At 39.9% G+C, this 14,620-nt stretch overlaps 2 protein-coding genes across 2 annotated transcripts in view; both read right to left on the bottom strand.

The window, feature by feature from the left end:
- lpcat4 (lysophosphatidylcholine acyltransferase 4) overlaps positions 1–7,199 on the bottom strand; it is a 24,787-nt gene extending 17,588 nt beyond the window's left edge. The window contains exon 1 of the mRNA XM_079839331.1: positions 6,863–7,199. Coding sequence (XP_079695457.1) covers positions 6,863–6,937 — 75 coding nt within the window. The 5' untranslated portion in view covers positions 6,938–7,199. The remainder of the gene's footprint in view (positions 1–6,862) is intronic.
- A 1,732-nt stretch (positions 7,200–8,931) lies between these two features.
- On the bottom strand, positions 8,932–13,299 carry emc4 (ER membrane protein complex subunit 4). The gene is made up of 6 exons (XM_079844993.1): positions 13,134–13,299; positions 12,617–12,754; positions 11,399–11,513; positions 9,431–9,584; positions 9,190–9,350; positions 8,932–9,112 (listed from the first exon to the last, which is right to left on the bottom strand). Exons 2-6 carry the CDS (start codon positions 12,718–12,720, stop codon positions 9,077–9,079), a joined length of 570 nt encoding a protein of 189 aa, XP_079701119.1. The 5' UTR covers positions 12,721–12,754; positions 13,134–13,299; the 3' UTR covers positions 8,932–9,076.
- Between the last annotated feature and the right edge of the window lie 1,321 nt (positions 13,300–14,620).

Here is a 14,620-nt window from a genome sequence, read left to right as displayed (position 1 = left end):
AAAGTGAATAAAATAGACTTGACAGCCCTTACTGGAGTTCATCAACTACTGAAGAACTGTGCTCTCTCCCAGCACACCGCAGTGTGTGTGTGTGTGTGTGTGTGTGTGTGTGTGAGGTGTGTGTGTGTGTGTGTGTGTGTCGGTGAGGTGTGTGTGTCGGTGAGGTGTGTGTGTGTGTGTGTGTGTGTGTGAGTGTGTCGGTGAGGTGTGTGTGTGTGTGTGTGTGTGTGTGTGTCGGTGAGGTGTGTGTGTGTGTGTGTCGGTGAGGTGTGTGCGTGTGTGAGTGTGTCGGTGAGGTGTGTGTGTGTGTGTGTCGGTGAGGTGTGTGTGTGTGTGTGTGTCGGTGAGGTGTGTGTGTGTGCGTGTGTGAGTGTGTCGGTGAGGTGTGTGTGTGTGTGTCGGTGAGGTGTGTGTGTGTGTGTGTGTCGGTGAGGTGTGTGTGTGTGTGTGTCGGTGAGGTGTGTGTGTGTGTGTGTGTGTGTGTGTGTGTGTGTGTGTGTGTGTGGTGGACTAATCCACTGTAAGGCAAGAGAGGGGGGACTCAAAATGTTTCTAAACTTAAAACGCTTTTTTTGCCCGTTTGGTTTTTATTGTTTTACTACTTTCACAGTTAATTAAGCATATATAATTATATTATTGATATATAGAGTGTAGAGTAAAAAAATGCTGACCACAGTTAAGATTATTCTTGTATTTATATTGTCAATGTCATTTATCTACAGCAGGGTGTCCAAACTGGCTCCTGGAGGGCCACTGTCCTGCAGAGTTCAGCTCAACCCCAGTCAAACACACCTGGAGCAGCTCATCAGTGTATAGAGTGTATTAGTGTGTTCTGCCCTATAAAGGCTAAGTGCAGTAACTACACAAACACTGAAACTGAGAAAAAAGCCTTTAAAGTTTTTACACCAGCCAGTCAAACATGTTGTGGGTAGATTAGTGGTAATGCATTCATGTTTTGCCTTCTTAGGAAAACATTTTTTATAGATAAAAACCATGACCACCGATGTGATCTTTGACCCCAAAATGCAGATACTGCACTCTGCCTTTGAATGACCTTAAACAACTAAAACACTAATGCAAAGGCAAAGTGCAGTATCTACCAACTAAATGTGTTCATACAACTTTTTTTCCATGCTTCTTAATACATGTTTATAGTAATAATAAACTTTATATAATACAGAATTTTCATTTTCGGTTGAACTATCCCTTTAATATGGCCATACATCATTTCCTAGAATTAGAGGTTAGAGAGTAAGTTAATTTGCGTATTTCTTCTCCCTTTAGCCTAACTTCTAAGCTATTCTTAAACATGTACATTTCCTGTTTATGCTATCTACACCCTTACAGCTATAATTCATAATTAAAATATAATTATTATGTATTCTTAGCTAGCCTATCTGTGAAATCCAAAAAACTGATTGGCACTTTTTTTTTTTGTATATTAAGTAGCCTACGAAATTAGTGTGTGAAAATAGAGTACTTTCAGTACATTATGCAAGTGTACTTTTTCTCCTAGTGTGCTTGCTGTCGGCCGGCTGCGCTCGTCCGGTCGTCACCCGCTGACTAGCGCCGCTAACTTTTAGAGTAACTTTGTCTAACAAGATAACTTTACCAGACCCAGCTAACTTTTGAAGGAGTAACCCCTGTCAATACAATTGGATTAGCTGCTTGAAACGGAGAGATGTCTGAATCAACAAACACCAGCGTGATTAAATCAGATTATCTTTACTTTAATAGAGCAGCACAAGTTAGTCAAAATGTGCTAGCGGCTGGCTAGTCAATGTTAACTGATTATAAAGCTGTGAGTTGCCTTACTATGAGTTATTATTTTGCTATCTTCCTTACCAGTCTTTGAATATTTGCGTTTTAACGCAAGTTCAAACATCATATGGCTGTGGGATTGTTTCTGTGTGTTACGATCGGGGCAAACCGCATACAATCCCCATCATGACAAGGCTGAAACCGCAGTATCTGCTGTGTCAAAAACGGGGAAACAAAGCTAGAACACAGTAACATCACTTACTGCGGTTTGCCTTGGTATTGGCTTGGATTTTGTAGTTACTGCAATTTTGACACGCTCGTTTCTCTAAAACTGGACACAATTGAACCAGCAAACTTTGTCACAAGACAGAACAGATGTCACAAAGCCCATTTCAAGTCTTAACTCAATTTTGACCAAATGTGTAGTTACTGCGCTTAGCCTTTGGACGGCAGTAGAGTAATCAGTAGTTAGACACTGATGAGCTGCTCCAGGTGTGTTTGATTGGGTGGAGCTGAACTCTGCAGGACAGTGGCCCTCCAGGAGCCAGTGTGGAGACCCTGTGCTGACCAGAGAGATCTTTGAGTTTATTGACTTTAACACTTCACTTTACATTTGCAGTCAGCAGAGCCAAACGTTATCATTACAGTTCTAGATTTTACTATAGATAATTATTTCATATATTCTATTTATATTCAAAATATTCTACTCTATTAATCTCCCTCACCCTGTTTGGGAAGTGTGTGTCATGTGTAAACCACAGTTAACTGTGTGTGTTCTACATCTTTCACTCAGGAGCAAAGATATGCCTCTAAACTTTAAAGAAATAAAGACTTGACATTTATCGTGATAATTATCGATATCAACTGATATGGAAATTTGTATTGTCATAATTTTTTTTGGGCGATATCGCCCAGCCCTAGTTTATAGCCATAAACCATAATAATGAGCCTTTAACTGCCTATAGAACACACAGCTCAAACACACCCTCTGTGTGTGTGTGTGTGTGTGTGTGTGTGTGTGTGTGTGTGTGTGTGTGTGTGTGTGTGTGTGTGTGTGTGTGTGTGTGTGTGTGTGTGTGTGAGAGAGAGGGTGTGTGTGTGTGTGTGAGAGAGGGTGTGTGTGTGAGAGAGGGAATGTGTGCATACGTGCATGTGTGTGTGTGAGAGATGTTTACTCCAGTACACTTGACTCGTGTAAACTTTGAGATTATTAAGCGTGACATCAGATCAGAATATGGATATGAGAACATGTAAATATTTCCTCATTTCACTGAACACTTTCGTGAACATTCTCATTAAACACGGGTCTTTGTTTTCATTAAAGGCGTGTCATTTAATTGTCGGCTCATTTTGTGAGCATAACATGTGAATGTTTGGATTGGCTGCGGTTGAGGATCTGTCCGGAGTGATTTCTACACTTCCTGTGGACCAGGCCTCTTCACTTTAGTTACTTACTCTACCATTGACCTGAGGGGGCGAGTCCTCACAATAATCACAAACGGCCACACTTTTTTCTTCTTTTCTTGAAAATCGTATTTGAATGTGCGGCAACTATAGTTATTAATATGTCATATGCAGCCCTTCAATGTCAAATTTAACTAGGAGGAGAACATTTGGCATCTAAACTCAAAATAACTGCGTTCAACAGATATTCATAAACACATTTACTGTGCATAAAAGTCAAAGAACATTCGATGCAAACTCAAAAAAAGCTGCATCTATCTAATAATCTGTTGAATATGAAAACACAACACATACAGTAGAGATGTCAGTTAAAGGGTTAAGTTATGTTTTAGGTGGGATATTATGAAAAGCACTAAACACCTTGAGTTATTAATCTAGTATATCCATTTCCCCATTATATGTGCTCAACTATAGCTGCCGCTTGGACTTTTGACTAAGTGTACAAAAAACTATAGATCTGTTGTAAGATTTGTTTGGTTTGGATGATTCTAGAGACCTTCATGATTATGTAGATATATATATATATATATATGTCAACAAAAAATACTTATTAATACCCTTTCTCTGGGAGGGTTTGCCTTCGCTATGCTTCCTGGAAGTAGGACTCATGTGACAGGAAGGAAGTTAATACCTTTTGTTTTCTCTTGAAATCCTTTATTTGGTTGTTATTTTGTGTGTCATTCAGATTAAAAACATGGATAATATCTAGAAAAATACTTACAGAAGGAAAATGACAGCTATACACTGCGGCCACTATAGTTGCCGGTGGGCTTAAATGGGTTAAGTCAGTTTTTGTAATAAACAAGTGCTCTTTTAAGTAATGCTTTGAATCCGGACCTCAGTATTTTCCCATGTGTAGGCTGTAAATATTGTGAATTAATATCCTGATAATATAGTGTTACTTTAATGCCCAGCTCCAGATCTCCTCATCTGAGCTGCCTGTGTCTGTCCTATTGAAGATGGCCAATCAGAGCGGAGTTATGAGCGGAGTAGGCGGGCTTTATGTTCACAGAAGCTGCTGAGCGTGAGCTTCAGTAAACACTCATAAAGTGCGAGAGAAGATGAAGCTAAACTAAACATTTCATATGTGGCAGCTGCTTTAGGATGAAAAGTTGAACTACAGACAAAAATAATCAGGCAAACCAATAAACCGTTGTCTAATTTCACCATTTTTTATTTAAAATAGGCAGAAATACGTATATAATTTACATGATTTAATGTAATAATTAGCAGCTGTCAATGAGAGAGGACAAGAAACATCAACAGATCAGTTTTCTTCATATAATGCATGTGATTAATAATGAAAGTGTACATATTGTGAATTAATTAAATATATATATTTAACTAGCGTTCATAGCCTTCAGTAAATGAACTCGTCTTAGAAATATATAAAAATATTCTAAATATAAATTGACCCTATGTTTTGTTGACCGCTTTAGGAGGGGAAGAGAGGGCGAGATCAGGAGAGTGAGAGAAAGAGTGATGACAGATTGACAGATAATCTACGGCACACTGACTTGAGTTTAAAAGATATTTCTCATGATTGTTTAGGCCTTCAAACGTCTTCAAATGCTCATATGTAGATCAGAAATCAACATTTACTCAGGGGAGCATGTCCTCTAACCACCCTAACTACCTAGAGTGTGTGTGTGTGTGTGTGTGTGTGTGTGTGTGTGTGTGTGTGTGTGTGTGTGTGTGTGTGTGTGTGTGTGTGTGTGTGTGTGTGTGTGTGTGTGTGTGTGTGTGTGTGCAGTATAGGCCAACTAAATAAAGCACCTTTGTTTCCTGACCAGTTTAGTGACTTCTTCAAAACGTCATGTTAACACACATTAGCTCATGTGATTTAAGCTCTGTGGGGAGGTTTTGATTATGGATGTACCTGGCGATGGTCTTTTCTGAAGCTGCCAGCCTCTGTTTTACATTACAATCCTCTGGAGTAAACCGCGCTTTATAAAAGTCAAGAGCACTTTTTTAAACGCCAACGTCTTTTTCTGCAACTTTTCCGCGTCTTTTCAAGGTGAAAAAAGTTCAACTTTCCTGATAAAAACGCCTTTTTTCAACACGCTCAACTAACGCATAGCAGAGAATAGACTGAGCTCATGACTGTTACTCATGTGACTTGCCTGACATTAAAAAGAGTTATTAAACACAATAAATTGCGAAAAACAACTCTTTGCAGTCTCGTGCTGTCTGACACACACACACACACACACCGAAACGTGCGCACAAGCCATTTTTTCCCCGTGTCTTGTTACACTCTTGAACTGTCAATGTTTTCTTTTCCCAGAACCGATGTGAAACACATAAATGGTCCCATTCTCAGTTTTTAAAATACACTTTAGCAATATCGTATCGCATATCGCATTATTTAACAAGGATTTCGCATTTTTCTTCAATATCGCACAGCCCTACCGCCAACTGGCAACAGGTTGCCGAAATACAATTGGATAAACCGACAGTGGGCGTGTCACACAGACCAAAACAAAGAAGTTCTGAAGGAGAATAACGGACTATAGCACTGTTTTTCAGATAAACAAGTATGTTAACTTAGCATGTTTCTTAAATATCTGCAAACATATGGTATTTTTATGCTTTAGTAGAGCCAAAAACTTACATAGAGCCCCTTTAACTACAGTACTTTATTTCCTTAAATCCCTTGTAATAATTTAAAATGATAATATTTAGTTTAACCAGTTTAGAATGGGTTAATTTGTTGTTTTCTCTGTAAACTCAAATCATTATTTTAAGTCCATTTATTTGGCAAGTCGTACAATAAGCGGATGTACAGCTAGCTTGTCCTTAATGCTAATGAACCCTGGACTTTATTTGGCGATTATGAAAAGCTGATTGTACAATAAGATGCTTTCATAAGCATGACTGCACTTGTGCACTTGTGCATATGTAGAGTGACAAATAAAATAAAGTGATTTGATGACTACAACTGGAAGCCATAATCAGAAGGAAATACTGGATGTGCCGCGCATAAAACATGCCATACATAGACTAATTCTGCCAAAGTTAACTAACCCTAACCCTATAGTTACTAAATGAACACATTATAGATTACAATGCTACAGTTTGGTTGCTGCTAGGTTACATCACAACACAACCAAACAATACATGATGCAGTTAACATATGATTATGTCAAATATCAAAAACATAAGCTCTTACTTTAATACAATCAAAATAAACTCCGTTTTGTGACATCAATCTGATTTAACAATATGATATAACAACAAATCTGCATGTCATTTTGTTGGATAACAATAAACATTGTGTATATCTCCCCTGAACATACTTCCTGTGATAGTAAGTGTACTTTATTATGTATGGCAGCCTTTAGAAAAAGGTTGGGTCATATTTAGCGGTCATTTGAAACCCAAATCTAGTTCACTGGTCACTATTAAAAGAAAAATCGCTACAGCATCTTTACTCTTTCGACAAATCGCCGAACTTTTTAACAGCGACAGCCACTATTGTAGCAAAGTTCGGTCACCATGGTGATTTTCGTACAGATTCGCTCGAAGCTGTTTAACTTTCGCACAAACGTCAACCCGAGCGCGTGCGCGTCACAGCCGAGCGCGCGGACACATGGCTCGCGGGTTCCCTGTGCACGAGCGCGGGGGAATGTCTTACCTGGATCCGCTGAGCTGCGGTCAGAGGCACCTCATGAACGAACGGATGCGGAGTTTGTCCTCTACTCTTCAGCATAATCGCGGACACTAAAACACCCACACCACTGGCAAATATAGTAGCGGGCACAAACGTCCCAAATAAACGTTCAGATGGCGGTGACGCTAAAAACTACACTTCAAGTAGGCTTTGTGAAACCAACCCAACCCCATCTACCGATGTAAAATAACCCCAGAACGCGAGCGGCCTCCGGGAACGGTCAGCGCACACACACAACTTACTAAATTTAACCGAAACTGGAGAAGATACACGCTTAACCGACCCCGCCCCCTAAACACACACGTTTACTCGACGTGGCCCCGCCCATTAAACATATCACTCATCGTGACCCCGCCCACTCAACCACGCGCACAACAACACTACTATTGACAGAAAAACGGAGAAATTAATATAAATTATAGCAAATATATCTCTCACACTTCACTTAGTTCAAAGATAAAGATGACGAGTTATTAAGTCATTGATATGTTTGGCCCGTTGAAGAGAAAGAGTGAATATTACGAGCTAAAATGTTTTGTCTTCCAACTGCCAGAAATCTCCTTTGATTGACACATGATGAAGAAAACTACACGTCATGGGATCGTTTTATGAGTTCAGTTGTAGTTTGTATTCATAAACACACTTTATCTCTAGAACAGATGGTCTATCTCCCCTCCAGTGTTTGTGATCTGTTTTAGGAACACGCTTGACACGGACACGTCATCATTAAAGGCACTTATGAATGATGTAAATATGATCTGTGGGTTAAAGGTCACTGAACTGATGTGTTTCTGAAGCGCTTTCTCTGGAGAAACCCGTCGGTCGGGTCGACGCTCATTGTTGTCAGGGCGGAGAGCCTTCAAAACACTCACACACACGACAGATACTCATCAATAAACACCACACACACACACACACACACACACACACACACACACACACACACACACACACACACACACACACACCAGAGGAACGCCTGAGACGCGGCTGAACGAGAACATCCAGTGTGAGAGCAGGAAACACGCAAAGCATCATCGATCTCTGACAACATCCAGAGAAAGTCGACTACACACACACACACACACACACACACACACACACACACACACACACACCAGAATGAGTCAAAGCCTCGAGCAACACTTGAGCACGTCTGTAACTTTCATAACATCATTTCCTTCATTGTCATCTGCTTTTCATAACAAACTCTTGTTTTCCCCAAAATATCAAATAATTCACACTTTAATATAAACTATACGTGTATAATATCTCTTTAAATATCTTTACACACCCTTCTTTTAAGCTAAAATGTTATAATACATTTTCATGTATTGTTCATACCTTTGCATTTGGGGTGAAATATGACTCAGATATGAACCTCACCTAAACAATTATGATAATAATAATTCACTATATATATATAATCTTTACATATTCCTATATCTTAGAATATTAAAATAAATATATATATATATATATACACATCTCAATGTCTTGATATATTTTTGTTTTAGATGATTAAAATAAATATTTTATATATTTAAAATATCTTTATTCTTATATTTTAGATGATTAAAATACATTTATATATACAGTACAGCATCTTTAAAATATCTTTATGTAGTCCTATATTTAAGATAAAAATGTATATATATCTTTAAAATATCTTTATTCTTATATAATTAAAATTAATGTATATATATAAATATAATATCTTTCTTTATATACTCTTATAATAGTTTTTGATTATTAAAATACATTTGAATATCTTATTTTGCATCATATAAACACCAGTGACGAGTAATTCAAACAATTAAAACAGTATATATTTCTTTACTTTTATATGTAATATAGTCTTTAATATATATTTATTAATATTAATAGTCTTTAGCTTTAAGCTTAAACATAATTAATATCTGTTTGCATTTATGGTGAAATATGAGCCAGATGTGTGTGTTATATAATAAACATCAATGATGAAGAATTCATGCAAAACTCAACAAAATCAAAAGTCAAGTAAAAGCTGTTCATATTGTCATTAAACGTTAAACATACTTTATTAAAGTGAAAGATTGAACACAAATCAGTAGAACTCATCATCAGCATGTGCGGTTACAAGAGTTAATGTTAAATATGCAGCGTGTGTGTGTGTGTGTGTGTGTGTGTGTGTGTGTGTCACATGACCAGTCCTCCGCCCATGATCTCCAGTCTCTGTGGAGAAAACAAACACAGGTCAGCAAGCACATGTCTTTGAATCTGACACGCCCACCTCATGAATTATTCAGCACCTGAGGCGGCTCTATGAAGGCCAGCCAATCAGAGGAGTGTGTGGGGAGGAGCCCCATTGATTGACACTTGTAGATGGCGAGGGCGGAGCCGAGCAGGTTTCCCACGAGATAGACCAATCCCTGCAGCCACTGCTGACTGGAGCTCTCCAGCAGCTTGAACGCTTCAGACACACACACACACACGCATGAGCACGAGCGATTCATTATGACCAGAGGCGTGTGGCGAGCGCAGGATACTCACTGGCTGACATGGACATGAGCGCCTGGATGGGCCGCCACGCCATCATACACACCATCATGATGGGGAATATGGAGATGGTGTTTCCAGACATGTACATGATGAAGAGGTTCATGGGAATCTGCTTCAGCGGCCCCAGAGCCACGTCCCAGCATCTCTACACACACACACACACACACACACACACACACACACACACACACACACACACACACACACACACACACACACACACACACACACAACATCGGTTTTACATTAAATACATCTACTGTAGTGTCTTTCAGTAACATTTATCCTATAATAATCTGCAGTCTGAGAGGATTTCCAGACACTAGACAATATCTACCTCTGAACTTAAACAATTACACAAATATTTGAAATTAATTAAAATTAATACAGTATTTAGGTTCAAAATGAATGGATGATGGACGAATGAATGGATGGATGGATGGATGGATGGACACTAGGGATGGGCGATATGGACTTAAAAATGTATCCCGATATTTTCTAGTATTTATTGCGATAACGATATCAATGGCGATAAATGTAGTATCATTCCCCATGTTTTTGGATACAAGTGAGGACTCAGAAAAACAAACAATGATCTTAAGTAAAACGTACCTGCCATCAAATAGGCTCCTATAATACATAATATATATACATTTATTTTTTTTATGTAAAATTCCACACCAGCCTTTTCAGAAATGGAAAAGTTGCAGATATAATTGTCTTCTGTAAAAGTGCAGGTAATGTTTAAATAGTGCAACTGTGCTGAAAAACATCACACAATACAAACAATAATAATTCAAATCAATGACAAGTTTTAAATGTAAACCGATGCTGTATTTATTCATACACTCATGGTGCAAACAGTGGTAAAAATAGCAGAAACAGCAAAAGTAATTATCCCAACCATGTCTTCAGATTACAAAAAAGTTGCAAATAATGATTTAATGATAGAACTTCAGTAATTTGAGTTGATAAGATAATAAAACCATGAATTCTTCTACTAATAAAAATAAACTGCACTAAGGATTAATGAGCTTCTGGGTTCATGAATATTAATCACGTTGTCAGCGCTCATTCAAACTGATTTGCTGAAATCAAAACAGGCACAGTAATAGGTGCACGCCAGCCAATGAGATTCCCGTTTGTGCATTCGTCTCTTCTTGTTCACGAAAGGCTGAATAATTCGAAATAAACGCCATTATTTTACAGGAAAATACAACAAAAGGATATTGTTTACATGTAGCACGTCAATTCTGTGTTGTGTAAGACTCTCTCGCTCTCTCTTTGAGTGTGTGTGAAACACTGAGCGCTCTCAGTCGCGCGCCTCACACTAGTGTTTAATGTGCGTCAAATGCACTGCGCATTCATTGAGATGAACATAAATAGTGTGCTTTACCGATCGATTGAGACAGAGCGAATCTCTTAAGCGCTCAGTCCACGTGCTCAGCGAGTGAAAATACATCTGTATGGTTCAGATTGCCCTCAGGTGCCCCTCGTTTAGCTTTGCTTCCGCCATAGTTGTTTTCGCTCTGCACGTGAGATGCGGATTCAGTGCCGCCGCTCTTAGGGCACCGAGTGCTACGGGGGCACCACAGGACAAATCTCTCTCCAACCCCTGTTCAGCTGTACAGAGTGACGGACGCAGCCACCGCGGCCATCATAGAGTAAAAAGGCTTAGAGGGCATCAACACGGCCAGCGACGGCACTGTGCGGATGGGTCGCGCCATCAGGCTTTATCGTTATTATCGCCGGAAGACAAATTCTTATCGTGGGGAGAATTTTTACCGGAATATCGCAAACGATAAGATATCGCCCATCCCTAATGGACAATGGATGAATGGATGGACAGATGGATGGACAGATGGATGGACAGATGGATGGATAGATGGATGGATGGACAGATGGATGGATGGACTGATGGACAGATGAATGGACGGACAGATGGATGGACAGACTGACCTTCTCCACCAGGTTGCGGTCCGCCTCCTGTACGCTGGTGTCTGGGACGGGTTTATCTGAGTATCCCACAGGATACATGACGTCTCCATCTTTACTCTGACGGTCATTACGGCTCCTGCACACACACAGAGCTTCAGGACTCAGACCTGGGTGATGTGCACGGTTGCCAAGGTGTTTCTACGCGGTTGCCAGGGTGTTGCTATGTGGTTACCAGGGTGTTGCTATGCGGTTGCCTATGTGGTTGCCAGGGTGTTGCTATGCGGTTGTCAAGGTGTTGCTATGTGGTTGCCAGTGTGTTGCTATGCGGTTGTCAAGGTGTTGCTATGTGGTTGCCAGTGTGTTGCTATGCGGTTGTCAAGGTGTTGCAATGCGGTTGCCAGTGTGTTGCTATGCGGTTGTCAAGGTGTTGCTATGTGGTTGCCAGTGTGTTGCTATGCGGTTGTCAAGGTGTTGCTATGTGGTTACCAGTGTGTTGCTGTGCGGTTGTCAAGGTGTTGCTATGTGGTTGCCAGTGTGTTGCTATGCGGTTGTCAAGGTGTTGCTATGTGGTTACCAGTGTGTTGCTGTGCGGTTGTCAAGGTGTTGCTATGTGGTTGCCAGTGTGTTGCTGTGCGGTTGTCAAGGTGTTGCTATGTGGTTGCCAGTGTGTTGCTATGCGGTTGTCAATGTGTTGCTATGTGGTTGCCAGGGTGTTGCTTTGCAGTTGTCAAGGTGTTGCTATGTGGTTGCCAGTGTGTTGCTATGCGGTTGTCAAGGTGTTGCAATGCGGTTGCCAGTGTGTTGCTATGCGGTTGTCAAGGTGTTGCTATGTGGTTGCCAGTGTGTTGCTATGCGGTTGTCAATGTGTTGCTATGTGGTTGCCAGGGTGTTGCTTTGCAGTTGTCAAGGTGTTGCTATGTGGTTGCCAGTGTGTTGCTATGCGGTTGTCAAGGTGTTGCAATGCGGTTGCCAGTGTGTTGCTATGCGGTTGTCAAGGTGTTGCAATGCGGTTGCCAGTGTGTTGCTATGCGGTTGTCAAGGTGTTGCAATGCGGTTGCCAGTGTGTTGCTATGCGGTTGTCAAGGTGTTGCAATGCGGTTGCCAGTGTGTTGCTGTGCGGTTGTCAATGTGTTGCAATGCGGTTGCCAGTGTGTTGCTGTGCGGTTGTCAAGGTGTTGCAATGCGGTTGCCAGGGTGTTGCTGTGCGGTTGTTTAACTGCGTGTCAGATGATGACGCACCTGCTGTTGCCCAGGCTCAGCTCTACGGCCCACTTCATCCTCTTAGTCGCGGCTCCGCCCCTCGTCGACAGAGCTCCGCCCCCCTGACCGCCTGGTGACGTCATCCTGCCTCAGTCACAGAATGAGCTGTCAATCACACTATATTCACAAACAGCAGCGGATGAGGACCAGGAATATACCCCACAGAAACTGACCATTATGTGCACACATGAATATATATTAATACATATTTCATATATTAGTAATTATAGATGAGCGATGGAGACCCAATACACATGCACACCGAATATATCAGATATGTAGACACTTACGGGACTATTTGTATTCGCGTATTTATCATTTTACTAATCAATTAAAGACATTTTAATTTGATAAAAGTATGTTTGCTTATTTGTAAGTGGCAATCCCTGCAGTATTGGGACATGTTTGATACCGTATCGACTGATAAACACGAATAACTCTGTCTTCAGTAATCATGATGATTATGTGTGTCTGATATGACCGCGGGTCGCCTCACCTCCCGCCGCCGCAGATGCTCGTGTCTCACACCGCTCGCGCTGATCCAGATATGATCCAGATATGATCATTAAACGACAATAACGCGATGATATCTGAAGCGCTGCTGCTGCTCTGCTCGGCTGACAGGAACCTGCTGATGACGTCACAGCAGCACTTCCGTCCCCGACGCATGACGTCACGGAACGAACGCCACTGATTTTCTCCTCAGAAAATAGATCTCCTTTAAAACACAGATCTTGTCGAAAGGTGTTTATATTAAAGAACTGCATTAACACATTTCTCAGACGTTTGATTCATTGCCCTGCAACATTTCCAAATAAACGCTTTAGGAATGATCATTCTGAGAATAGGCTATTCATTGGGGATTGAGTTGGACTTATAATAACAAGTACTGTGTTAATAATGAAGTTAATGAAATATACTTTACAGTTATACATACAGTTTATCCAACAAACCAAAAAGATATAAAAACGATCTTTCTGAATGTTGTGCTTTTTGTAAAACGGACACTCAAACTATTTTGCATCTTTTTTTTGATGTGTTAAATTCTTTTGAATATTTATTTAATATGCTAAGTGGAACCAAAATTAACATAGAGAAAAGAGATGCTATTTTTTATTACGACAAAAAGGATATAGAAAAGAGTCATGTTTTAATATTAAATCTACACACACACACAAGTGTAAATGGTCTGACAGGATTCCCACCATCACCAGTTCAAGGCGGACATGAAGATTGGTTTTAAAACTCTCAAACCGCACAGCAATAAGAACTATGGACATTTACAAAGAATTCAACTTTATATCCTTTTTGTTATGTTTCATGATATTATGGTCATTTTCAAAGAATTATATATGAAACTTTGTGGACTTTGCAGACACTATAAACACATTTAAAGCTGAACAGATGCCTTACGAACCCCCCAAATTCATTATTGTGGGTTTTTCATTCCAAATAATATCTTCAACAAACTTCTGCTGGTCTGTCTTTGCTATTAACATGTAACTCTTTGCCTGGCGAGTTAGCCATTTCCTCATCTAACGTCCACCAGCAATGCCTTCTCTGGTGGAAACTGGGTTTTGTCCATAGCTTTCCCCAAGCCTGGCTTTTGCCAAGTACATTTTGTGTATCAAACAAAGTCAAGGAAATTCATTATAAAATCCTTCATAAGATCTATCCTGTTAACTCTTTTATTTCTGAATACTCTGATGTTGATGAAACATGTTGTTTTTGTGGTTTTGTTGAAGGAACAATAGCCAATTAATTTTGTGATTGTAATATAACCAATTGTTTTTGGACTGAATTAAGCTCTTTTATTTTTAGCCCCACAAATACAACCCACAACTTCATTCTCAAGAGATTATCTGTTATTATGAAAACCCACAATTGCTGAATTATTTGTTGAATTTACTTAAGTGGTTCCACACTACTATATTGAGTCATTTTTACAAATAACATATAAATAATAGTTATATGAACAAAAGA

This window comes from Gobio gobio, assembly GCF_949357685.1.
Source record: "Gobio gobio genome assembly, chromosome: 2".
Taxonomy (NCBI): Eukaryota; Metazoa; Chordata; class Actinopteri; order Cypriniformes; family Gobionidae; genus Gobio; species Gobio gobio.
Note: the sequence above shows the minus strand (reverse complement) of the source record. Positions and strands in the feature narration are given on the sequence as shown.